General features: G+C 47.7%; 1 protein-coding gene across 1 annotated transcript in view; it reads left to right on the plus strand.

Annotated features, from left to right (window-relative positions):
- The window catches only part of SRRM4 (serine/arginine repetitive matrix 4), a 212731-nt gene that overhangs the window by 184519 nt on the left and 2240 nt on the right, over positions 1-25972 (plus strand). The window contains 7 exon segments of the mRNA XM_065417922.1: positions 2525-2551; positions 5105-5155; positions 8668-8766; positions 10606-10756; positions 20757-21094; positions 22897-23118; positions 23479-23589. Coding sequence (XP_065273994.1) covers positions 2525-2551; positions 5105-5155; positions 8668-8766; positions 10606-10756; positions 20757-21094; positions 22897-23118; positions 23479-23589 — 999 coding nt within the window.

Genomic DNA, 25972 nt, shown 5'->3' on the forward strand with positions numbered 1-25972 from the left:
TTGCGTTTCCCCGGGCCCTCGACCCCTGTCACCCCATTTCCATTCTGCTTTATTACTAGCTCAATGAGCCTCAAAAGAACCCAAATATTGGAACCAGTGACGGGCTCAAACACAAACCCCATATGCCAAACTCAGCCCCCCCCGCCCCCCTCCCCGCCCAGCCCGAACATTTAGAACAGCTCGGGTGCACATCTGCATCTGACCATCCCAGCAGGCTCCTCTCTCTCCAACAGGCCAAAGGCAGATCTGAATGCCTTCAAAGCAGGAGACCTGCTGTGATCTGGACCTAGCTCCAAACTGGCTAGCTCGGGCCCATCTCTAATGTAAAGAACACGATTAAATGTTTAAATATCAAACATTCCAGTTTCTTCTTCCAACCACTAACCCAATATTTGCTGAGAACAATGGGTGCCATCTTCCTCGGAAAGTTCATGTATTTATAATTGATTGAACCAACAAGCCAGGACAGTCTTACAAAAGGGACAAAACAAAAGGACTAAAAAGTGAGCCCGATACTCAGGGGGAGAGAGAGAGAGTGGGACAGAAAAACTCCTCCAATGCACTTCACACCAAAGGAGCATGCCATATTCCTCCCTAGATTGTACCCTGCCCCAGCAATGATGGGCCCGATCGATCCTCTGCTGCTTTGCTCATGGTGTAGCCATGTAGGCCGTGCAGAGCAGGGACAATCCATCCTCAGTTCAGAACAGCAGCCTTTAACACCCACTTTGCACAGGTGTAAATGGTGACCCCGGGTGCAAAGCAGTGGGGAACCAGGCCCACTAACGTTGATGGAGAGGCTCCAGTTTTACACCAGTGTCCCTGAGATCAGACTCGGGCCCATATATCTGTAGTATTAAATGGGGTGTTGGGCACTGTTAGGGGGCTTTCCCTTCACCCCCTTCCCTGGTTCTTGTCATGCAGGCAGAAAGCAGAAGGCCAGAAGTCCGAAGTGCAAGCAATGTTTATTGGGGTTAGTTTCAAGCAAGCATATCCAGAGCTCTGACACCGCTGAGCGTTGCTTCCCAGTGTCCCGTTCCCCCACTCCTTAGCAGGCATAATTATACCTGCCCTTGGTCCCACTTCTTACAATTTATGGTCATGTTCCATTCTGGGGGGTCGTGAGTCTGGGGGTTTCATCCCACCTCTTTTGTATCCCATGAGAGGGGGAAGGAGGGAGGTTGTGCTACAGTGAGGGACAGGCATTGCTTTGGCCTTTTAGTGCTTCGTATACCTTCCCATTCATCCCCCATTGCCCCTCCCGACTGGTTGCTTGATCTTGCCTTGAGATAGGAGTTGAGGCAGTCTTCAATATATTATATTCCCACCATGCCCAGTAACACTTTAGCTGTTCTTATCTATTCCCATTATACTAACAACCCATCTGGCTGGGCAGAAGCAACACACAGTGTCTTTTTTCTTTGTTCACGCATGTTAGTAAGAATATAAGAATATCAAAACTCAAACGGGCAAACAAGACCCAAACTTCTATCTCTGGTGAATATACAGGCCTGAATCCTACATTATCATTACTAACCCTCCTAACAGGCGTGTGTATAGAATCAGTTCACCTAGAACACAAGTCCTGACCATTGCATCAGTCCGAATCCTGCCCTCCACCACCACCATCACCAGGGAGTAAGGCCTGTAGAGCAAGAGAACCACCATGGTCTGGTTTCAGAGAGGCCGGGCTAGGTCCCCCACCCCACATTTAACCCAAAGGCAAGGATTTGCCCAAGATAAAGAAAGCTGATAGGCCGGGGGGCCCCCCTGACTGCTCAATACGGACGGATTACAGCTGCCCATTGGGCAGGCTCATCTCTCCCCGCCAAGGCTGAGTTAGCTGCAGGGCTAGATTAGCACCAGCAGGGAAAATGCAACCAATCAGAGGAATAAATAGACCCCGCTCAACAGAGCTCTTCCACTCAGGGCCCCACAAATGGGGGCCAGAATTTCAAAACACTCAGCAGGCAGCAGCTCCCACTGCGACACTTCCCGGCATTTCCAAGAGCTCAGTTCCTGGCAGGCTAAGCTGACTGGGAAGGCTGGCACGTAGGGGAGTGTGATTCCCAGTCTGGAGAGACAGCCCCACACTAGCTCTGACGGAGCTAGCGCACTAAAAATAGAGCGTAGCTGCAGCAACGCAAGGAGCGGGAGAGACTAGCCACCCGAATACGTGCCCAGCCTCTCAGATTGGTACATACACGGGGCAGCAGCTAGCTCTTCCCACCACTCATGCCTCCACAGCTAGACTATTTTTAGCATGCTGGTGTGGGTGTGTCTCCCCAAGATGGGACGTACATCACCGGCTCGCAATGTAGACATATCCTTAGGTAGCTAAATGGCAGCTGAGGTCTATTGAAAGGTCCTTGTTGGGTGGACTCTTCTCTTCGCCATTTTAACACCTTTCCACTGTCTGTATGAGGGAGCTAGTCTGAAATGTGTCTGTCTCTGAACAAATGCAGCAGTGTGCGTTGATTCCACAGTGACATCTACATTCAGTTTATATATTTGCTTCTTGCAGGTTATCTTCAAAGAAGAGAAGACACAGGTAAGGCTCTGAAAGCTTTGCCACCCACTTAAGCAGTATGGGGTAATTCTGCCCACCTGGGGTGATGGGAAACACCATCGGACTCTAGGGAAGTCCAGATTTGCTAGTGCTGGCGCAGGAAGCTGTAAGTTTTACCTAGCAGAGCTTATGAAACGCCCTAGGCTCCCCCTCCACCCGCAGAGCATCTGAGGTTAAAGCTGCATTGGGCCATCTCAGCCTCTTCCATTGGGGTGGAATTCAACTCTATGTGCTGCTTGACCTAAGTGGTGCTTGGGTCTCATGGTGGTCTCTCTATACACGGGTGAATGCTACCGCTGGTGAACTTCTGCCAGCATATACAATCATAGGCCATGCACTAAATGCAGCTCCTGGAGTGCATATTTATGTCTAGGTTAAGGTTAACCCTTCCTTGAACAGGTAAATATTAAAAGGGAGAGTGCATAGACTTAGGCAGACCAGTACAGGAGTCATACATTCACTGAGTGTTATTTTTGCCTTCCTATGTGCAAGGGCATTTGGAAGATTTTCTGCAGTGGTGTCCTGCTGTGCTGTTACATCAAAGGGCCTGACAGTTTTCCCTTTATGGATCCCGGCTTTGAGGCATTCCGATAGCTCCTGGGTTTTAATTTGTCCCTTGGGTACCACAGCACTGTCAAAACCAGACATCATTTGCAACCTTGTTAGCTGTGAGGGTCCAGTGTCAGTGAGTGGAAGCCACCCTCCCTCCCACTTCGCTGCTAGTTTAAAGTTCTTACTCTGATTGCTCAACGAGCTTAAAGGCTGGATGGAAACTCCTTCCTAAACATACAGATTTCGGGGCTCAACTTATAACTGAGCAAGCTAGCATCTGATGTCAGTTTCCTACTGTGCTGTTTGGGGCTTGATCCAGACTGTAATTAAAGGTTCCGGAATGTGGATTTTAATGAAAAACTTGTGTTCCCAAGACAGTTTCTAGGGGTTTTTTTGGTGGGGAGAGGTGCAGCTTCAGAAAGCTGAGCTCAGGAAAGTATGAAACCTCTTTCTAGGGGCAGGTCTATAGTGGCTTGGCCTGCATTCTGAAACTGCATTTCTCTCATGGTGTGATTTACCAGCAAATCTACACTGTGACGAGAATCCATCATCTGAAGGGCCTTGTGCAGGAAGCTCATTGTATCCTACTGTAATGGTCCCTCGCTCTCCCTCTCGGAGGGAGGCCACTCAGGCTGGTCCTATCAGGCCAGGACCAGAGTCTGCAAGACAGGCAAGAGCCCCCAATAGGGCTGGGTGATTAATAGTCCCTGTCAGGCTTTTGCCTGGGTTTGGGTGGCTCAAGCAGTTAGCCCTTAAACCGAGTCTATTCGGGCTGGCTGTAGCCTGGGCGGAGCTCAGGCAGCCAGCAAACAAAACAGTCTCTAGGTGAGCCAGGCCTGGGCCTGAGGAGGCTCAGGCAGCCCGTAAGCAAAACGGTCTCAGGGCTGGGTTCAGCCAGCAAACAAACAGTCTTTTAGGGGAACTGGGTCCTGGGCTTGGAGAGGGACAAGCTACCAGCAAGCAACAGTCTTTCAGGGCTGGCTTTAGCCTGGGGAGAGTTCAGGCAGCCAGCAAACAAAACAGTCTACAGGTTAGTGGTAAGGGAAGCTCCTCTTCAGAGCTAGAGCCTCCTCTCACAGTGTAGGGGGTCAGCCACCCTGGGGTGGGGTGGCAGGGGGACGTGGGCCCACCCTACTCCACCGCATCCCACCCCAGGGCCCTGGCAGGGGCAGAATCGGCTGCCCCTGCGTCGGTGGGGATCCAGCCGCAAAACGCCGACTAGGCCACCCCTGGCTCTGCAGCCAGCTGCTTCGGGGCTGCCCGTGGGTCACTTCTTGCCACCCTGGGGTTCGATACGTCTAGCCTCCAGGCTTCTTCCAGCTCCTCGGGGTAGACTGCAGCAGGCACTCCGGGCCAGACCTCGTCGGCGTCTGTGGATTGGGCACCGCCTGGTGAGGGTTCCTCTCGGGGATGCGGCAGAGCGTCCTTCCCCTCCACAGGCTCTCCCCCAACTGTGCTGCAGGGCCCGCCTTTTATACTTCCAGCCACGCCCCAGTACTTCCGGCGAGGGGGGTGGGGCGATCTAGGATCCACCCTCCAAGGGGAGTGTAATGGTCCCTCGCTCTCCCGCTCGGAGGGAGGCCACTCAGCCTCGCTACACCTTCTCATTGAAGTCTTTGGCTCTATGGACCCAAGTCACCGCTGCTTTATTCCAGATTTACACTGGTGTAACTCCACCGATACCAATACATGTATATTCAATATATAGTTTTCATCCACTTTCTCTATAAGGCAGGTGGGATGATTGATCCCTTTGTTTGGGGCTCATAAGACAATATGTGTTTTTACTGAAATACAATGGAGCAGATTCACTCTACGGGGATAAGTAAACCCAAGTCCATTGGCATGAATGGAATTGTGTCCATTTGCATCAATGGTGAACAAAACATGCTGGTGATTTCTGAGATTCAATGTCCTGTTAGTTTGATTGTTTTGGCTGATTAGAACTGAAATCTTCCAATTAATTAGCTATTTCTTATTTAGTTCCTCAAGCCCAAAAAGTAAAAGAAAGGAAGAAAGAAAACACAAAAAACAGTAAGTAGAGATGTACTGAACTATCCACCGTGTTTTTGCTGAACTGTCCCTTTAAGAGTCATGGATGTGGGGGAGGTTTTGGTACCAAAAAACTGTTTGTTGGTATTGTATGGGGTTAGCCACAGATGGGTACCCGTCACAGTAAACCTCCTCTTGCATTTTGAAATCACATGCTTATTTTCCAGCTAAAAGAAGGGATGTTTTTATCCTTCCCAAGGAGGATTTGAATTAGAGCTGGTCAGTTTTTTCCAAACTTGAACATTTCAAATTTTGAAGCTAGAAAAACTTCGTGTTGGGGATGGAGGGAGGGGGGAAAAATCCAAAGAAGTTTGTAAAATGTTTGTCCCTTTTTTCTGACCAACTCTACTTGGAACGTAAAGATCAAAGCATCCGGGGCTGCGGGCAGGGGCTGCTCAGTGGCAGGTGCAAAATACACCGCTCGTACTTGGCCTTGCTGGGTGCTTGTGGAAGATTGAAGTACAGCACCTCCGAGAGATGGCCAATAGTGTCAGAAGGAGGCTTGGCACATGGAAAGCCCAATGATCAAATTTTCTTCATGCTGTAGGGACAAAGGCATTCGAAAGCAGCAGCGTGCTTTGAGGATGCACGCTCCACACAGGCCTCAATCTTGCAAAATATATGCATTCACGTGTATGTACGGTAATTGTGGACACAAGGACTTCATGCAATCGGGCATGCAAAGGGTGGCTTGGGTGTACAAGTGTCCATTTGCACATACAGTGTATGCAATCTGCATACACAATGTGGGAACAGCAGGCACCATTACCTGTGCAATATGCGCATATGTAATTTACACCCATAGCATGGGACCCTCCTTTGAACCTATAATCCCAGAGATGGTGAAAAGCAAGAGATGTTTCAGGGAGCAGAGGGGCAGTTTGTTAATGTATGCTAACGCAGCTGGGACACTACCTCAGTCTTTAAAGGGCATCCAAACTCCTGCAGGAGGGGTGCACTCAGGAGCGGAGGCTGAGAAGAGACGTGACCAGCACTGCAGAGCGCAGACCAAAAATGACCCCTGACTCTGAGACACGCCACTCCATGCCAGGACAGCCCAGCTTGAGGCGAATGATCACATGCCTGCCTGCAATGTTTAATCTGTGACGCAGTCCGGATGTGGCCCCCCCGTTGCTTTCACTCCCTTAGGGCAAGGTTGCAATTCCCTGACTCAGGAGAGCTCACACCACTCCAGCCAAAATGAGGAACCCTCTATGAATGCAGCACGAGAGGGGTGTTGTGCTCCCCCCATTCCTTTAACTTCTGCCTTATCTCCTACTAAGCACAAATAGCCCCATTGATTCCAGCGGGGTCACTCATGGAATAAGGCACCACTGACTGTAAGTGTGGCAGAACCTGCCGCTAAGTAAAAAAGAGGAACCAAAATAAATCAGGGGAAGGAAACTGTGTGGTTTCAAGGCAGCAGCTGTCCCCAGGGCAGACTCCGATCTCTTGAGCTGGGTTTTGATCCAGACTGCTAGTGTCTCTCTGGTTTGAGCCAATCTGCAGTGGGCCTTTTCCGGCAAGAACACAGCTAGCTACTCGTTCATTGGGACAGAGGAGGAAATGTTCGCGTCACAGCTTCATTATTTGCGGTGTGTGGCTGGTCACCTAAGGCAGATGGTATCATTTCCGCACCCCAATGGGATGGCAAAAGCTTTAAACGCAAGATTAACGAGGATAGTAAATGGTGAAGAGCGAGTATTCTTGCTTTCACATGAAGGCACAGACACAGATCTTTGTACAAGGGGCAAATGTTCACTATTGCCCACTCCAAGCATTCAAAAGTCATGAACCAACCCCCCCCCCAAATCATAATCAGCTTGAAATGGTGAGATTTTTTAATAATAATAATAAAGGTGGGGTTCTTCTTATTTGACTCTTGAGGTTTTTTTAGGTTGCAGCTGGGCCACATTTCGAAGCTTTTCTCTGCAGTGATGAAGGCTAGAAAGGTTTCTGTTGAGTTTCTCACCAAATTTCATGCCTCCAGGAGCTGGGGCTTTAAGAAAAACACCAAATATCATGAGAGTTGTGATAAGATCACACGAGTTGGCAACACATTCCCCAAACATTCCTGTGAACAAAAAAACAAACCTGTCGAACTGGCCAAAATCAGCACAGAGCAAATAAGAAGATACAAAAATAGTCAAACCAAACAGCCAACGAGAGTCTAAGTAAATGTTCACCCAACTGCTTTTGCAATGTTCAATCTGCTCTGGGCGGGATATTCTTTTGTATCGGGGGAGATGCAGTTCTCAAGCAGATGGGCTGTTGGTTTTATTATAGGTTGATTTATTACACCCTAATTGTGTGACATGTGGGCAGAAATCCAGAATTTCTAAATAAAACAATGCACGTGGCCAAATAACAAAGCCGCAAAATTAGATCATGCCCCAGCCCTCATGCTAACAATCCCCTCCTGGCTAACAAATCACTATCTTCGTTAGCTGGCACCTGCCCCCTCCTGGCTAAAAATCCAGGCTTCACAGATACCTAAAATGTCACCAAATATGGGCTCTGACCAGCCACCGAAAGGAACAAATGCTGAAGCTGATAGCTTGCCACCAAAAGCCCCGTCATGCCCACTGCAGAGTGCAACCCGAGTGGCAGACAACAAGAATGTTACAATCAATTGTAACTGCTGTAATGGAGCAAAGGGGGAGTGGAACAGGCCTCGGGATGCTGGGGCACATGCATGCATCCCTGTGCGCCTGTCCCTTTCAAACTGGGTGGTCACAGGGCACATGACTAGGAGCTAGTACATGAGCTACAAGAAGACAGATCTAAGGCTTCCTGACTCTTAAGCCGGGGCAGCACACGAGATTGATCGAGACTCAGGAAAACCTACAGTGAGAGGTCTCTGTAGTAGCCAGGAAAGGGCTACCTGGGAGGCAAAGATGTGCCTCCGCATCCCAGCTGGAGGAAGCAGGGAAGGCGTCCGTCACCGTGTATTTTGTGTTATTTTGAGCCTCTCTTGCATCTTCTGCTTATTAATAAACCCACCCTGTGGAAAGGGACGTGGGCCTAACCTCGAGAGTTTCATTTGGAGTGACCTGGCTGCTGAGACTTCCCACTTGCCCAGAAATAAGGAGATCCCAGCCTGCAGAATAGTTTGTGTTACAGTTGCCCAAAGGATGTTGGCTGATCAGACGTGCTCTTCCAGCCTGGCAGATGCACGGTTTCATAGAGCTTAAGGTGAGATGGGATCGTTCCTGTCATCTAGTCTGACCTCCTGCATTGCACAGGCTGTAGAACTCCACTCTGTGGTTCCTGCTTCGAGCTCGGTGACTTGTGGTTGAGGTACGGCCTAGCTCTTGGAAAGGCATGAGGTGTCGATCTGTAAACTCCAAGCAATGGCGAATAAGCCTCACTGTTTAGAAAAATGTGCCCCTTACTTCCATTTTGTCTGTTGCCAACTTCAGCTTCCGTCCACTGGATCTCGGGCTGCCTTTGTCTGCTAGATTAATGAACCGGTTTCTTTCCACTCTCAAAAGCTCTCGTAGCCGGCCACGAAAATCCCACCGCCACCGCCATCGCCACTACCACTCTCGCTCAGAGCGCTCCGAGTCCCTCTCCTCTAGCTGCCAAAGCAGGTAATGGTGCCATTTGCCGAGTTGATTTTCCTTTTGCCTAGCTTCAAAGCTAGCTCAGGGGCTCAGCGTAAACCACCGCCACGCACTGAGATGCTCTGTCTCCCTCTAGTGGTGGCTGGGTCACACAGAGAGGTGGTTGAGCCTGCTGCTATCTTGGGTTGGGTTGGGTATTTTTAGCTCAAGCAGTAGAGGCTCATGCTTTTAGATCTAGAGGTGCCAGGTTCAATCCCTGCTGCCGATGATCCTGCCAGGGAGGCAGCTTAACATCATCCTAGTTTCCCAGGGTGGCAGTGACCTGAAGGCACATGACCAGCCCAAGGCCTATGCACCACTGAACTCCCACTTTTAAGCCCTTAAAATAGGTCTTGGTACATGGGTGACTCTCATACCCAGTGGATCTATTTGCCATTGTCACTAAACAGCTGCCCACTTTGACACGAGTCACTATCTTTGTTTTGGGCATGGCAGAGAGGGTGGTGGTAAATGCCAGGGTTGCTGGGCAATGGAAGAGCTGCGTGAAGGGATCACGCTAGACCTGGCCCGGGTCACTCTGCCATTTACACAAATACTCAACTTTAAAAACAAAGAAGATACTTTAAGGAATTTGGTGGCAGCAGTTCGTGAAGAGTTGTTGATCGCTGGAGGAGGGAATGCAGTGTGAGGACAAGACAATCATGGAACATGTTAGAGCAGGCGGACAGGGCTGCATTCTCTCAGAGGCATGTCACCTCTGGGGTTATAAGCCCCCTCCAAATAGAGATGGAGACAAGCCACAAAAGTCAGATCCAGGTTTCATCTCCCACCCTAAAGCGCAGGGAGGTTTGGAAACAGAGTTTGCGTCCAAGCTGTTACCAAGTAAAACTTGATCTGACTCCAGGTTTGGATTCTGAACCCCTCCAAAGTTCAGAGGTTTTGGATCAGGGTCCAAACTCATCACAAGTTGCCCAGTTTCAAAACATTAAGAAAACTCGAATAGGAATAGGAGTCAGTATCCACCTTTTCTCTCAAATTCCGGCAGCCAGCCATAGCCTCGCCTGCCTCAAGGTAGCAATCAAAGGGTTGAAATTCACCACTATGTGTAGTGGACCCATAATGACCCCTCGCTCTTACACAGCACCTCAGTCAGGAGATCTCAAAGCACTTTATGAAGGAAGTAAGCATCGTTATCCTCATTTTACAGATGGGGAAACTGAGGGCAGGGAAGTGACTTGCCCAAGGTCACCCAGCAGGCCAGTGGCTGAGCCAGAAATGGAATCCTTGTCTCCTGAGTCCTGCTCCCGTGCTGTATCCACTAGGCTACACAGCCTCCTGTAAGCCTGGTGCTGACTCTCTGCACAGGAGTTACTTTCACCCAACATGCAGAGCCAACAGATAGGGGGGCCACTCACACGTTCCCAGAATACTGGGCATCCCAGTGCTTCTAGGAATGGCGGGGGAAACCTTTTTAAGAGCGTGCTGCCCTGCCTCTAACCCCGCTGGCATCATCTCGCACACACGGTGCGTTCAAAGTCATGCCACACGGGCGGGGGAGTGCCATCTTGTAGTGCGCACAGCCCTGCTCCCCTGCCATGACCTTGCATGCACGATGCGTTCGAGGTCATGCCAGTGGGCGCAGAGTGGCGCACTCTTAAAGAGGTGTCCTCTGTCCAATACCATGTCCGGGTTTGTCCCAGTATCGGACAGGGCACTAAAGCACACTACAAGAGAACTGTCCGGTTTATAGCCAGATGAATGGCTTCCTTACGCAGAAGATGGGACATTGTTGGCACTGCTGCAATACAAATCAATAATACTAATAATAATTCATCATGGTTTGATTTTACGTTTCTCTTTCTTCAGGCACAGAGCCAGGTCTCGGGAGGAAGGCCATAAAGCAAGACGAAGACGCTCCCAGCACTGTTCAAAGAGCACTGAGACGCGAAGCATGTCTGCAGAGGGTCAAGCCAGCCAAACCCTTCAGATCTACAGCTTCCTCTCGGCTAAGGAAGTAGTAAGTATTCTGCATTCTGCTTCCTTGTGCAGGCTAGCCACAGAAACTTGGGGGGGAAATCCAGTATGAATTTTTTATAACTCAATTACAGTTATGTTAGACAAAGTTGGTTTAAAACTGTATTATTTATTGATGGTGCTGTTCTCCGATGTATTAAAAGTCATTCCTTTCCCTCAGCGCTTACACACTGGGGGTGGGGTAGGATAAGCCTTTAGTCTATGAATAATGAATAGGGGACATTTAACAAAAAAAACAGCCTCCAGCGATGGTATTTTACAGGGACGTGTTTGTTATGCAGTCATTGCTCAGCTGGATGTGAACTTAAATTCGCTGGTCTTTGTGCCCAATGGTTTAGTCCTTCGGGGGGGGGGGGGGGAGGATCAGGAGAATCAAACGTATATGAAAGAAACATTTACATTTTGAATGAATTGGGGATTTTTGGCAGGGGATGTTTGTTGACTTTCGGGATTCTTTTAAGCTCATCGCTCCTCTTTGCTGACCAACCGAAGGGCCAAATTCTGAGCTTATAGGCAGCTCCTCTTGATAGGAACGGGGGCTGTGTGTGCAGCCAAGGGTAGAGTCAGGTCCAATGTCTTGAGGTATCTTTTCATCTACATAGAGAGAGAGAATATAATCCATGTCCTAGAACCTGTCTTCATCTCGAGAGAGAGACAAAGAGAGAACTACATAAGGACCTGATTCTCCACCACACTGCACCTTATACAGCACTGTGCAAAACAGGTGTAAAGAGCTGTCAGATCGGGATGAACTCACTTCGCACAGAGAGAAACTATTACACAAGGTGCAACCCAGTGAAGAATTTGGCCTGCGTGTGTACAATATTAGGGATGGGTCTGAACCCCAGCACTAAGCCCTCCAAGCCACCATACTTGTAAATATTGTAGGCCTAATTCTCTCACTTATACAGCAGATGTAAATCAGGAATAACACGACTGGACTCATTAGCTACACCGATGTAAAACCAATATCAGTGAGAGGAGAATCTGCGTGTGTGTGTGTTTATAGAGAGAGAGAGATGCATACACATGTGCACACACCTGTGTGATTCACACACACACACACACACACACACACACACGCAGAGAGAGAAATATTTCACAGAATGGTGAGCTGTGAAGTTTTTATTGGCATGAAATTTCGGATGGCTGCATTACTGGTGACTGGTGAAACTGAAAGAGTTAATCGCTCATGCCAAAGGATGGCCAGTCAAACTGTTACATTGCATCACACCATCATGTTTTCTGTATAAGCCACTTATTTTACAGACAAACTCTTTAAGAAATCTTTTAGAGAGTTTAAAAATGCCTTTAATTGGTACTATTTTTTCTAGTCCTCTGTCTCCGAAGCCAGGCTCCCTCATGAGACCAACTGCCACAAAGGATAATAACTACAACATTTTAGAAACCTCTAAAGACGATCTAAGATCGAGCATGGTGCATGCACTCTGCACTCCTTTTGCATAGATGTAAATGACCACACAAGGCAGATAAAAATCAGCCTCAGCGTGTTTATAGATATAGCTACAGGTTATGGGTAAGAAATATAAGTCATTGGGACATCTATATTCTTTCTACTTTAGCCTACTAACATGAGCAAATATTCTAATAACAAAAATCTATCAGTATATTTAGTAGGCAATGTCAGTGTTCTCCCTTGTCCCAAAGAAGAATACACACACTCGGGCCATGATTCAGGAAAGCACTTAAAGCACCTGCTTAAAGTTAAGTACATGCTTCAGTATTGTCCTGAACAGGGACACTTTTCATGAATAAGGGCCTTGAATATCATGTAAAGAATAACTGACGATGGAAAAATGAATAAACATTAATCTCATGCTTTAGGAATGACCAGACACACCTATTTTGTGGGTTCACTCTGCCTTTTGTGGATTAAGTGATCAGGTCTTTAACTAGGGCAGGATGAATATTTTTGCATTAAAACTCTTTTTGATGGAAATTTGGGTTTTTAACTAAATTAAAATTCACATAAAATATATGTGCTTTCTGCAGAAAATTTTGACTATTTGTTGAAAAACTGGACATCTGAAAACCTAAGCTGAAAAACCAAAAAATTTTGATACAGCAATGCTACCATGGTCCTTCATGGGGGTTGTAGTTCCATTGATTCATACCACCCATTGTTCTCTGTGGGCTGGATTCCCTAGTCAGACTATATCTCCCATGATGCACCATGGCAGCTCAGTCAGAGGAGAGATTATGATGCATGATGGGAGATGTAGTCTGACTAGGAAGCCGGGCCCATAATTGAGACTGCAAGCATGAGAGCTCAAACGGCAACTCCCATGAACCACTGCGTCAGCATTCGTGAATCTAAGTGTTTTGGTTTTGACCAAAAGTTTTTTGGTTCCTCCCTTCCTTTTCTGTCACCCCCACCCCCCAAAAAGTTGAAACCTTCTTTGGAGGGGAGGGAGTGACATGAATTAGCGTTTTCATTTTAATTGGTATTTTCCACAAAGAATAAAACAATTTTCTAACCAGCTCTATCTGTAAATCATTAGAAACAACACATTGTGCTATCCATTGCATCTCTCTCTCTCTCTCTCTTTTACTTATATACACGTGGGTGCACACACGCACAGTAAGACAACCAATAATTTCATGCTTCTTTGCTTTTCTGTAATAAATTTCCTAGCCTCTTCCTCTGTTTTCTCTCTGCTGAACAATTAATAACAAGCAGCCACAATGGAAACCCACTCAGAACAGGATTACATGGCTATCCCTCGGTGCACTGAGAAACTGAGGGTAATATGCAGGATCTATTTTTAAACAGAGCAATAACAAGCCCCCTAACCTGCTGTAGCTGTTTTACTCCACACTGATACAGATATATTTCATGCTGCTGTGCTTTTAGGAAGTCTTAGGTGAAATGAACAATATAAATACCTGTGGGATATGAATCTAATTGCCTTTGTTGTATCTGATGACGATGACTGCAGACTGTACACCAATACCTCTCTCCAGCGCCCTGACTTCCACTGACACTCCTTTTATCAGCAGCTAAAACAAACATAGTCTTGAGCCAAATTTTTAGCAAGCCCATAGGCAGGTTTGGGGTACAGTTATTTCAAGCAGCGCTAATTATTTCTGTGCTAACATGAAGATGGAGGAGGGGAAATGCCAGCCAAGGCAAAGAGTGTCTCAGCATGAGCTGGGAAGGTTTCAGAAGCCTTGCAAGAGCGGTTGGTTTTGACTAAATGTTATTCCATGTTTTCCAGCCCTTCTTTTGGTTTTAAATAGGGAAGGAGTTTCTTTTAACACCCCAGTGGCCTGTAAAGCAACAAACAGTCTCCTTAAAGTTCAAGGGTAAAAGAAGTTTAAAAAAAATCTTGGGTTATTTGCGTATCTAAATATGCAAATTCTGGTTTCTATTTTTTAATCCCAGTCTGAGACCTGCATTGTGCCCAAATCCCTGCACTGTTTGGGGCTGAAGTCAGGTGGAATAGTCTGACGGGGAGGGATAGCTCAGTGCTTTGAGCATTGGCCTGCTAAACCCAGGGTTGTGAGTTCAAGCCTTGAGGGGGCCACTTAGGGATCTGGGGCAAAAATCTGTCTGGGAATTGGTCCTGCTTTGAGCAGGGGGTTGGACTAGATGACCTCCTGAGGTCCCTTCCAACCTTGATATTCTATGATTCTATGACTGACCGGGGCTGGAGGAGTATGGGCATATTTGAGCCTGAGCGGAGAACACTGGCTGGAGTCCAGCAGCGGGTGGGCATGGGCTACTGCTCTGCCAGTGCACCTCACCCCTGGTCTGCAACACCCCCAGCTGTTCCCATTCAGAGCCTCCCCAGAGCATTTGTTTCCAACCATGTAGGCTGATGTGATTTCGCAAGGCCAACAAACGTTCACTTTGGACTAGGCTGGAAACTCCCACTCCAGTGGCTGTCTGATGTAGGCCATACGGGAGTGTAGACAGACATCCAGCAGCAAACAGCAATGCAGCGATAAACGCGCCTCACTGTGATATCCCTCTGTTCCTGCATATGATAGGCGTCTGGCCTCATTTGAATAGACTCAGCCTAGCCTGTATTGTACCAAGGACCCAATCCTATGCTCTCTGTGCAGGCAAAGCTCTCCTCAAAATCACGGCGGATCCTTTCATTGAGTTTTGCTAGATTCAGGAATAGAGGGTTGGGCCCTTTGCGGTTGTATCTTAATTCCATGCACCGATATCTTTAGACAGAGCCATTCGCTTGAACGGGACTTAAACACAGATCCACAGCTGGGGTAAATCAGCAGCACTCCATTAAAGCCAAGGGACTCATGCCAGTTTACCCCAGCTAAGGCTCTGGCCCAGAAATCAGTAATACAGTATCTCCCTAAAAGCTTGCTGAGCACATGGCCCTTTTCTCCCAAGTGACCCCTGTCAGCAAGTGGCACTTCCAATTCCAGAAGCTCACCAGCAATCTGTGCTGACTGTCTAACCTGCTGCCATAATGAATAGCAAGACTCGATGGGGTCATTGACACACATGCTTTATTCCTTTCATTATTAGCGTGCCAAGAAGAAGAAGATTAGGCACTTCCTAAAAAAGAAATTAACGCTACTTTGAAATGAGTTTTACAAAAGACATAGACCCAGGAAAGAAATCCTCCAACTATAAGCCGTGCCATGCAGAGTTACTCATGGCAAGATCTCATTCCCCATATGGCTGAGAAAATGTATAGCCATATCTCTCCACGGGGCTATTTGAAGCACAGTAAATGGACTTGTTCGGTTTAATTGGAATACTCTTAGTGATTGTATTTTTGTAATCTGTTAGGCTGTGTGGCCTCTTGATGTAGGATTTCAGTAGAAATTAAATTCTGAAGTGTAAGCGAGGGCCTCTTTATTCCCTCCCCCCTTTCATTTTGATTAAATAATGATTTGAAACAGAAAAACAATAAATAAGTATGCGGGCTCCCTCAAGGGCAGCTATAGATTCCCCCAGCAAAAGCTAAGGAAAGCAAAGTCTCCTGAGGTTATTTAATTACTTCTTAGAAGTTGGGGAAGTGTGGGGAGGGGAATCCTAATGTTCACACAGAGCAAATTAAGGCCATAAAAGACTAGGCACTTTAAAACATGTCCTTCCCCCCCCCCCCCCCCCCCAATAAAAGATCATTAGAATTCACTTGAACTCTGTACAGTGTTTCAAAGATGGTGTTTGGTATAGTTCGTATGGCTGATGCTTCTTCATACGCAACAAAAGGAGGGAGAGTAGGGGTGATCAGTGGTGAATTTCACCTCAGAGCAGAGGGCAGCAAAAGGACTGTTCACCACGTATCACCCCTCGTAAGTCCAATTTTGAGGGCTGAAGTGATGCAGATGCTGCTCCTTTGGTGCAGGGTTGAATTTTATGCCAGCTGTCTAAGAAATAGTGGAAGTCCTTCCAATTAGTTACATCCTGGTTGTCACTAATGTTGGGGGAGGGGGAATAAACAGCTATTCTCCTCTACCTGACTACCTGCTATTACACCAGGCCAGGCCCTCTGGCCTTCAGATGTGAAATATGCAGCACCGGGCATGTGTTTCCTGGTGTTTCCTCTTACCTCCGTATTGCTGGTACAGGTACTAGGTAACTCAGTGGATGGCTGAGCTGGGTATAGCATGCAAGTCCCAGGCACTTATGAAGTGTCAACAGCATCTCTAGCACAAGAGATCATACGGCCAAATCCTGAGGTCTTTACTCAGGCAAAACTCCCCATGGAGTCAAAACTGAGCAAGGACCATGGGATATGGCTCGCTGAAGGCTGGGTGTCAGGGGTGCAATGATTGTGTCATCACCTCTGGAAATGTTATTGGCCATTTGAATAGGGCAAGGAGGAGGAATTGGACAGGGAGAAAGGAAAGGTCAAAGGGGAGAGAATCTGGATCCCCTATCTCTTCTCAATGTGGACATAAAGTTTCAAGAGTTAACTTAATTTTTAAAATGTTGACACAAGGAATGGAATTTGCAAGGGGAAGAGGAGAAGATTTAGCAAAACTTTTTAGCACGTGCTTAAAGTTAAGCATATGTTTAAGTCCAGTTGACTTCAGTGTGGCTTGATTACCTTCTTAAGTGCTGTGCTGAATTGAGGCCTAAAGGAGGAATGTGTTGACTCTCAAATTATTAAATGACCTTGCAGTATACCGAGAACAATGACCACTTCCAAGCCAGACTTTAGCAAAGCTGAAACAAAAGCAAGTATCCCAGTTCTTACAGGCACCCTAAGGGGGCTACTTTGGAAATGCTGGGAGCAAACAAAGAAACATTGAATGGGTTTCCTGGCAGAGAGAAGAAGGATCTTTAATTTTTAGGACATTGATGGGGTGAGGGGAAGGACAGACATTTGTACCTGCAGAATCGGCCAGCATCCTTCAGCATGACTGCTGGAAGAGTCCAAACCCAAGATATTCTGACACTTCACAATTTATCCAAAGATTCCTTACCCGTGTATTCATAGAATAGCTTGAATTTTATTTTCATGAACCTTTGCTTTAAATTAAAAATAAATATAGGGGCTGGGGTGTCAAAAGCCAGACAAATCTAAACCTAGGTTCAGATCCATTCTTAAAACAAATCTGGCAGCATATTCCAGTCTATATTCCAGATCCCTATAATGAATGATCTCAACTAGCTTCCCCATGTCTTGAGGTAGGAAATGGGCGAGAAGGAAAATCATTGTGTTTTTTGCCAACAACTAACATAGTGGAGCTTCAATTCTCACAGGGTTTTTAGGCCCTATGTCTGTGCTTTCCAATGAGCCTAAGGGTTGATGCCAATTCAGTGGGAACTGGACACGACTCCGCTGAAAATCCCAACCTGCGTTAATATGTACAGTAAATAATGATCATGTGATATAGTTTGGGGACCAACAGCTAAGTTATTTTCACACACAATATTTGGGGGCCAATGGGTTCCTTTTCCAACCCATGAATTGCTTGTGTATTCTGGGCCTGGCTGCTCCCACTGGAGTCAGTGGTGAAGTCTCCTATAGAGCATCTGGGTTCATCACTAATTCTGGGGAAATCCTCTGATGGAAGATGGGAGCATTTCTTTGCTGGGAAATTTCTGTTCTGTGTAAAATGTTTTCTGTGTTCCAACCAGCTCTACTCAAAAGGTATGTGTGGGTCTGAGAAAAGGCATCACATTGACTCCCTTGTTTTTGGACCACCATTGCCCCAAAGCACGGAACCCCAAGAATGGAGAGTGTGGTGCAGTAGCAAAAGCATTGGACAGTGACTTGAGAGATTTGGCTTCTGTCCCCAGCTCTGCCACTAATCTTGTGCAAGTCATTTCCCCTTTCTGTATCTCAATATCCCATCCTGTTCAATGGGGTTGGTGATACCTCCCTTAGAAGTGTGATTGGGAGTTTTCGTTCCGTAATATTTGTATCCTGCTTGGAGATCCTCCACTTCAAGGCACTATCGGAGAGCAAAGTGATCATGGCAAGGCTTGGATCATCAGCCTGTGCCATGTTTTGACAGCTTTTCCTTTGCAGTAACTCCACTTTTGCTTTAGTGGTCAGTGATTTTCGCCTACTATTGTTGCAATGCCGATTTGCCCCTGCCGCCGAATCAGATCCTACCACCCTATTTAGCAACTCTTGGATTAGACTAAGAGAACAACCCGCTGTGACGGGAACTAGATGATGCGAGCAAGTAGGCCTTCTGAGACGGCCCCGTCTGACTGGCTGCAGAAAGTGTTATGGGACACTCAGTGTGAACTGTGACCTCTGGCGGATCCGTGTTTGTTCTGACCCCAGTGGGGAGTTGTACCGAGGCAACGTGCCTCTGTTCCACTGGACCTGCAGCCCAGGTTCAAAGCACACAGCCTTAGAGCATTGTGATGTGCCTTTGTGAGGGGAATGGTCAGGAGTCATGAATGACGCCCGTGTCTTTGAAAGCTACCTTGCACAGGAGCATTTCCTGCCCTGGTCGCATTAGTGTTCTTCAGCATTAAGCTTGCATCGCTCCCCTCTGCACAAAGCAATGAGGGACGGTATTTTATGTATCAGCCAAATAGAGGTGCATGTTGTAAAAACTGAGGGCCAGATCCTCGGGTGGAGGGGGTGTGAATCAGCCCAGCTCTGGAGCAACACTGATTGACACCAGTTGAGGATTTGGCACTGGAGCTGTAGTTCCCAACATCATTTGTAATAAACCAATATATATTGAAGATGTTTAGTCTAAATACACTAAGGGTCCTGATCATGCAGCCCAGTTGCATTCGGTTGGTTACTGCCATGAGTCAGGGCTACTCATCTGAGTCTACATTGCAGGACGAGGCCCCATGTTGTTATTTATTAAATTAGATCCCACCAAAGACCCTCTGAGATCCTCTTATAAGCAACAGCACATTTATTACACTGTCCTTGGACCACACCCGCCACCAATCTGACTGCTGGTTGGGAACATGGCCCAGCTCCCACTGATGCCACTGGCAGGACTTCCACTGAATTCAGTAGGGTTGCCAATTTTGTTTGGGTATATCCCTGGAGGTTTCATCACTTGACATAATCTTTAATTAAAGATTAATCTTTAATTCCTGGAGACTACAGGTCAATCCTGGAGGGTTGGGCAACCCTAGAATTCAGTGGGACTTGGATCAAGTCCTTATAGAGATTTTCAGGGTTCCATCTGACAGCCATCGAATTTTGGCCCTGACCCTGCAATCAGACCCATGCATGTGGACCTGGGCCCCGCAAAGACCCCACTGATGTCATCGGGATCCTGCACAGGTGCGGAGGTCTGCCAGCATGCAGGCCCACTGAAATCAGTGGGGTTGCCTGTGGCCTTAGGGCTTTATCCATACAGATCAGATTGCAGGATCAAAGGCTTTGCTTTCCCCCCAACCTTTCTCTAACACACCGCAGGGAAAATATTTTTCCTTCCTTTTTTTAATTTTTCTCAATTTTATTTTGTTTTTTGAACTTCAATGTATCTGTGGGCCAGCATGAAATCAATGGGGATTTATTCAAATCAGTGGCTTTTCATCCCAAATAATCAACCTAGAGGAATTTACTAAACAACATGATTAAAAACAAAACAAAAAAGTCTTGAAATTTAAATAGAAAAGAATCAAACAATTGACGGTGAGGATTTGAAGAGAGGGTTTATGTTTTTTCTTGTAATTTGAGACTCTAATGATGGACTTATGTTGCCCGCTCTTCCCTTTTTCTTACACCTTACCTACTAAAGGAGGAATTCTTGATTGGTAAGTGGATGCTATCCGCAAGACACTAGGGAATTTATTAGAGGTCACTCGAGAGCATTAGCTATACCTTCTACAGGGGGAAAAAAAGCACACAAAGAAATATCTGTATTCCTTTTATTTCCAGAGGGATTTTAATTTTTCTGGGTTTTTTTTTCTTTTTATTCCCACTCCACACCCCACTTTTTTTCTTTTTTGAGTTTCAAAGTGCTAACTTGTTTGTTTGCCAATTTTTCCCTTGTACATAAAGACCTTTTTTGTGACATTTGAGTCTCCTTATTAAGGAAACTAAAACAAAAAGTCGATCATTTAGAATTTTGTTCCATTTTTGTTTTATTTCCAATGAGTATGTAGTTTTTTGTATGTATATTCCTATTTCTTTCCCCTACCCCACCTTTTAGGTTAAAAAAGGGTTGTTAGTTTTTTAATATATTTTTTTCTGTTTGATTTTTTATTTATTTATTTATTCTTTTGTTTCCCTTTTTTTTAAAAAAAAAATCTTTTGTTCAACATGGATCGCATGCTAATACTCTTTGCATGATGTCTAAATCTTCCAGTTATCATGTCAGGGGGAAAAGAAGTTTCTTCTTTCTGTGGTTTTTTTCAGGGATATGTACTTTTGTTTTTTGGCTTCTCTTCTTTCTTTCTTTGTTTCTTTCTTTCCTTTTGTTACAGTGCATCATGATGGTAAAATTTCTTGGTTTATTTAAAAAAAAAAAGTCAGACAATCTAAAACAAAACAAAACAAAAAAGTTCAAACAATGTCAAATGGCTTTTTTGCTTTCAGATCTCTCAGTCGGGGTCATCTGCTGACCTCTTTACCAAAACAGACAGCCCGCTTGGCAACCTAGCCAGTCGGAATGGAGGGGCCCATGAATCTGACTCAGGAAACGATACTTCTTCCCCTCCCTCCACTCAGACGAACTCAGCCAGGCCAAAGGACAGCCAGGAGAAGAGAAGCCTAGCCCACAATGGCTTTGGCCGGGCCTTCTCACCTGGGAAGCCCAAATTGGCCAACAGCGATAACAGCTCTGATTCGGGAAATTCCTTCACCAGTTGTTTTTCCCAGAGCAAGGGAACAACTTTGGAAAATCTCTCTCCGGATGCCCAGGGACAGGACCAAAGGTCAGTGATTGCCAATAGTCGGTGTTTGCTAGGTCTGTTCCTGGAATGACTCCGTGTCTTCTGCTCGCTTGACTGCCGTGGGTGGTGAGCCAATAGGAATGTATTTCTGTTCCTTATGTGGCTAGCCATAATTCAGGTCCAGCAAGTCTGGCATCCCAACTCCAATAGTGGCATCAAAGGAAAGTGGAAAACAACCCATAATGCACCTGGGCAATGGTGCCGTGTGTGTGGAATTCCTTCCTGACCCCTGTGGCACTTAGTTTATGCCATGAAGGATGAGATTTGATTATGCTAACTTTAACCCATTAAATCTTCTCCTCATCCCTTAGCCTCCGTGTGCACCAGCCCCAGCCCCTCCCCCCCAAGGCCATTCAGAAGCGGTTCCGCTTGGATCCAGATACAGGCATGAATCAAAGACCTAGATCCAAACACTGGGGCATTCATAATCTGCATCTAGATGTGGCTTGAGCTCCTCTCTCATTGACTTGTTGTGACCTTGTAGCAAAAGAGCAGGAAAGGTCACTAGCACATTTAGGCAAACTTCTAAAGGCTGGATGGAATGGTTACAGACTGCCCTGTCTCTTCTGTAGCTATTCATGTTCAGTAAGCAGAGCTATGTGCATTTAAATTTAAAGCTTTCCAATCATCTCGCTCCTCTGGCCTGGTTCACTCGGCCAAATGCCTGCATCGCTACCTCAGGCCTAAGACGCAGCAGAAATGCTGTGTTTCCTCCATGTGGGGAGCGCTAAGCAGTGACCAGTCCGTGAAGGACGAGCCCTGTGCATCACTTGCATGCCGCAGAGCAACAGTGACTCGCTGCACAGGGCCACAGAGGGGAGCACTGGGGCAATGGCAAGTGAGGCTGTGCTCACCACAGTTGCACGAGGCCCGTGGAGAGGTGGGTGGCAGCATCAGTAGCTCCCCTGTTCCCTGCAGGAGCTGCCATTGTCCAGCGGGTACCTTGGGACAGAAGAGTCTTCCCCTTGGTCCCTCACGTGCACATGAGCACGTTCTCTGCTGTCCGGACTTTGCCCCCTAGTGATGAGGGTTAGTGTCACAATCAGCGCCTGGCAGCTGCCCGGGCTGGAGCCGGGAAGGAGGCCAGTGCCCATGAAGGAGACAGCATCCCAGCTCCCCTTCCACACACGCATTTCCTACTTGTCTTCTCCAGCTGACTGACTGCCATGAGGGGTGCAGGAAACGGGTCATGGAGCTTTGCAGGCAACTGCCGGGAGGGTTTGGCCACCGGTGCATCCATTTCACGTGCAATGCTCTGTTTGTGAACAAATGCTGAGGGCCCAATGAAGAGAGCTCGACTTTGTGCTCCGATCTGGGCAAATCAGGGCTAGCTCCAGTGGAGTTACGCCAGCATAAAACCGGTAACATTGATAATAGGAGGCTCAAGCCTCAATGTTTTACCCTAAAGACGCTATCCTGCGCTCGGTTCCATGGGTGCAGCTCCCATTGACATGGGTGGGGCTTGCATCCATTTAGCTGAAAGCAGAATTTGGCACTTAGGGTCGAATCCTGCTCTCCCATCAGTGTAAGGCTGGAGTCCGGGGTGTCCCTCCAGATTTACCCAGGTGTAACCTGGCACTGAAATCTGATCTTCTGATAGAGCCTGATTCACCATTGTGCCCACTCCAGTTTCATGCCGCCATCACTGTTGAACCCAATGGATTTAATAGGAGGGTGGAACCTGCATTGATTCGGGCCCTGTAAGCAAAACCCGGTAGTACGCTCTGAGGCAGGGCTCTCTGCTTTACAACAACTTCACCAGGTGGGGAAATGTCCATTTGCAGAAGTTTCCTGTCCCCGTGTCTCGCCTGCTCGGAGGCGAAGAAGCAGAGCCCCCTGCATTCCCCGGACCGCAGCTCCCCACTGAGACCGTGCTCCCGCAGCGGGTCGTACACCAGCACAGGGCGGTCCTCCCGTGGCTCCAGTCGCTCCGCCCACTCCCGCTCATTGCATCACCAGGCCACGCCCAGGTACTCCCGAAGCAGCTCCTGCTCCTCAGGGAAAAGGTGAGGCCAAGTCGCGTGGCTGTCTGTGTTATCGCTTGTGGCTGTGCTTGGTAGTCCCAGGAATAGGCCAAAGAGCCTTGGAATTACAGCTTGGATTATGCTGAAATGACTACGGGTACTGACAGTACCGCCGATGTTGCCTCTGAAAGGCAGTGGAATTCCTGTTGGTGCGAGGCGATCTACAGGGCTGGTTCCCTTACAGGATGAATGAACATTTATCAGCGGCTGGGCTGACATCATTAAACTTGGGACCTTGTTGCCACTTGAATCCAGATTTGGAAAAGGAGCCTTGTGCACCTTAAATCCTCTCACTTTAGCTCTGGTTTGATTCACCTTTCGATGGTTCTTGTCTATTCTCAGGTCCTATTCATGTTCCCCCAGCTACTCATCCAAGTCCTGCAAAAGAAGCCCTGGAAGCAGGAACTCCAGACCGCGTCGGAGCCCCAGTTATTCCCGCTACAGCCCCAGCAGGTACTACTGTCCCCAGTGTGTCGTGGTGCCCTTGCACGGCATCGCCCGCTTTTGTGGCACCTCAGTTGGGGTTTGTGACCAGGGTGCATGTGTGACTCCCCTCCGCAAGCTTCTCTGCTGCTCTTGCGTGGCACTGGCCCAACCTTTCCATGAAGTTGCGTGTGAGAGCATCCGAGACACTGGGGGTCTGACTGTCTCTCGTATTTACCAGCCCCTGAATGCAAACTTGGAGCGAGGCATGTTTGGGTCTGCACGCTCCAGCTCTCATTGTTTATGGCAGATCTCCATACGTGTTGCCAGCTGCTTTTGCTGACGCTGATTCCTTAGAGAGGAGCTGAAGGTGGCAAGACTCGGGCTCATCCCAATGTGGATTTCTGCAGCTGCGGCCTTCCCTCCTAGACTGCCCTCCATTCCTTGGTTCACCCTGGGAACAGACAGCGGAAAGGTCCCCGTTAAGCAGCTGTTGTAGGGGGTGATAGGGCGAGAGGCTACTTATTCAGGGCTTTGAGGGACAAACCCCTTGTGAAATGTATGTGGAATTGGATGGGTAAGGCCTGGTGAGATGTGCTGTCTTCACTCTGAACCCTTTCAGAAACAGAGTGCTAATTGGTCCCTCACCCCAGACACAAAGGGCCGGGCACTCCACTCTTGGAGGGCTTGAGCCATTGTCAGAGAAGGATTTTTCTTGAAGCAGGAAAACACAACATCTCCAATTTGCAGCATTTAGCAGCTGGGATTTTGAAGGGAACGCTGGGGCTCATTGACATGCCCCTCAGTGTGGGGCGCATATATTGTCCGACTTGGTAAAGTGCCCTATTTAGAGAACAAGCCAGCAGCAGCACCAACAGCCATGCCGAGAGCCGTCTGCTCAGCCCCATTGTGGTTCTCTTTGGCCCAGTGCGTCGTGTGTGTTCTCCTGGGCAATATACTATAGGAATCAGCGGTGGCTTTCTTACAAAAAGACCTGTTGCCATTTAAGCCTGTTGCTCACTTCTACTCTGTGTTCCCATATTTCAGGCAGTGTAAGGTTAGACTGGCTTAAAACAAGCTCTCCCTGATCATGTGAAAGGTTGCACGTTGCTTCAGTGAATAAAGGTGCTCTTAGCCATGGGCCTTCCTGGCCAAAATAACCTAGCAGAGAGTCACAGCAGCAGGTTGGCATTGGTCTAAAGGACTTATTCACGACCCACGCCAGGAATACAGAAGCAGGATTGTCCAAGGGTAAGATAAAGGCGATCATCCAGATTCAGCACTGGGGGTCAGTGCAGTTACCACAGGGAAGTGCTGATCCAGTACTTAAAATGTTTACTAGTGTTTTTCATCCCTCAGGGTCTCAAGGTGCCTTATTATTTATATAGATGTAAATTGCTCCATCGAAATGCAGCCAGCTCTGGGGTGGAAGGTGGCAGCTAAAGCACCGCAATGGGAGTAGTGGAAATTTAGGGTAAGGACACTAGGACAAACCCCTGCTCTCACAATGAGTGCCATACACTCCCTACCTGCCAGGCAGAGCAGACAGTAACTCAGCTCTCAAGGTCATGCCGCAAACGCCATGGAATTCAAGCTGGATGAAACCCGGGGTTGTTTTTTCAGGGCTTCGGGGTATTCTGGAACAATTTCCTCAACTTCACTGTATGTGGGTTCATACCCCAAGCTTTATTTTGTGCTTCTGGGGGGGAATGTGTTCTCTCCCTCCATCCATAGAGTCACCAATTCCTGTCAGGCAGAGTGACCTTTGTTTTGTAGCAAGAAAAGGCCAAAGCAAGAAAGAACAAAAGTCAGGTGTCTATGAGAGAGAGCGCTGTGGGTGTCTCCTGTGTAGCAGGCTACCTCTGAGCACTAAATGGCAGCTGCCTCTGTAGCAGGGATGGGGTCTTTATCACCATTTAAAGGTGTGGGACGCAGAAAACAAGTCAGACCGATGTCCCAGAGTTCATCCAGTTGTGCCAAGTGAAACTCAGGGAGGCTGCCCAGTTCCATCCTGTTGTATCATCAAAACACAGATTGTACAGGAAGGCCCTAAACAGGCTCATATTGGGCTCGGGGTTGTGACCTATTGACGAGGCCTGCCCAGTGTTTGGTGTGAGCCATGAAACCTTAACCCAGGCATGCAGGGCTTGTGTCAGTTCGATGGGGAACTTGGAGCCAGCCTGGCCAGGATTTGAACCCGGGGGGGGGGGGGGGGGGGGGACAGATGTTTCAAACCGGTTGTTTAGCCACATAACGACGTCTCAGTAGGAAATCAGGATAACTCTGGTGCCCCAGGCCTAGATTCGCTGCTGGCTCCTGAGAGATGCAACAGAGAGGGGCCAGCCCGGGAGGAGGGAGCAGGCCCCACTCCGGGCTGCTGCAGGGGACAAAATGGCTCCTAATGGAAGGTGGA

This window comes from Emys orbicularis, chromosome 16 (genome assembly GCF_028017835.1).
Source record: "Emys orbicularis isolate rEmyOrb1 chromosome 16, rEmyOrb1.hap1, whole genome shotgun sequence".
Lineage (NCBI taxonomy): Eukaryota > Metazoa > Chordata > Testudines > Emydidae > Emys > Emys orbicularis.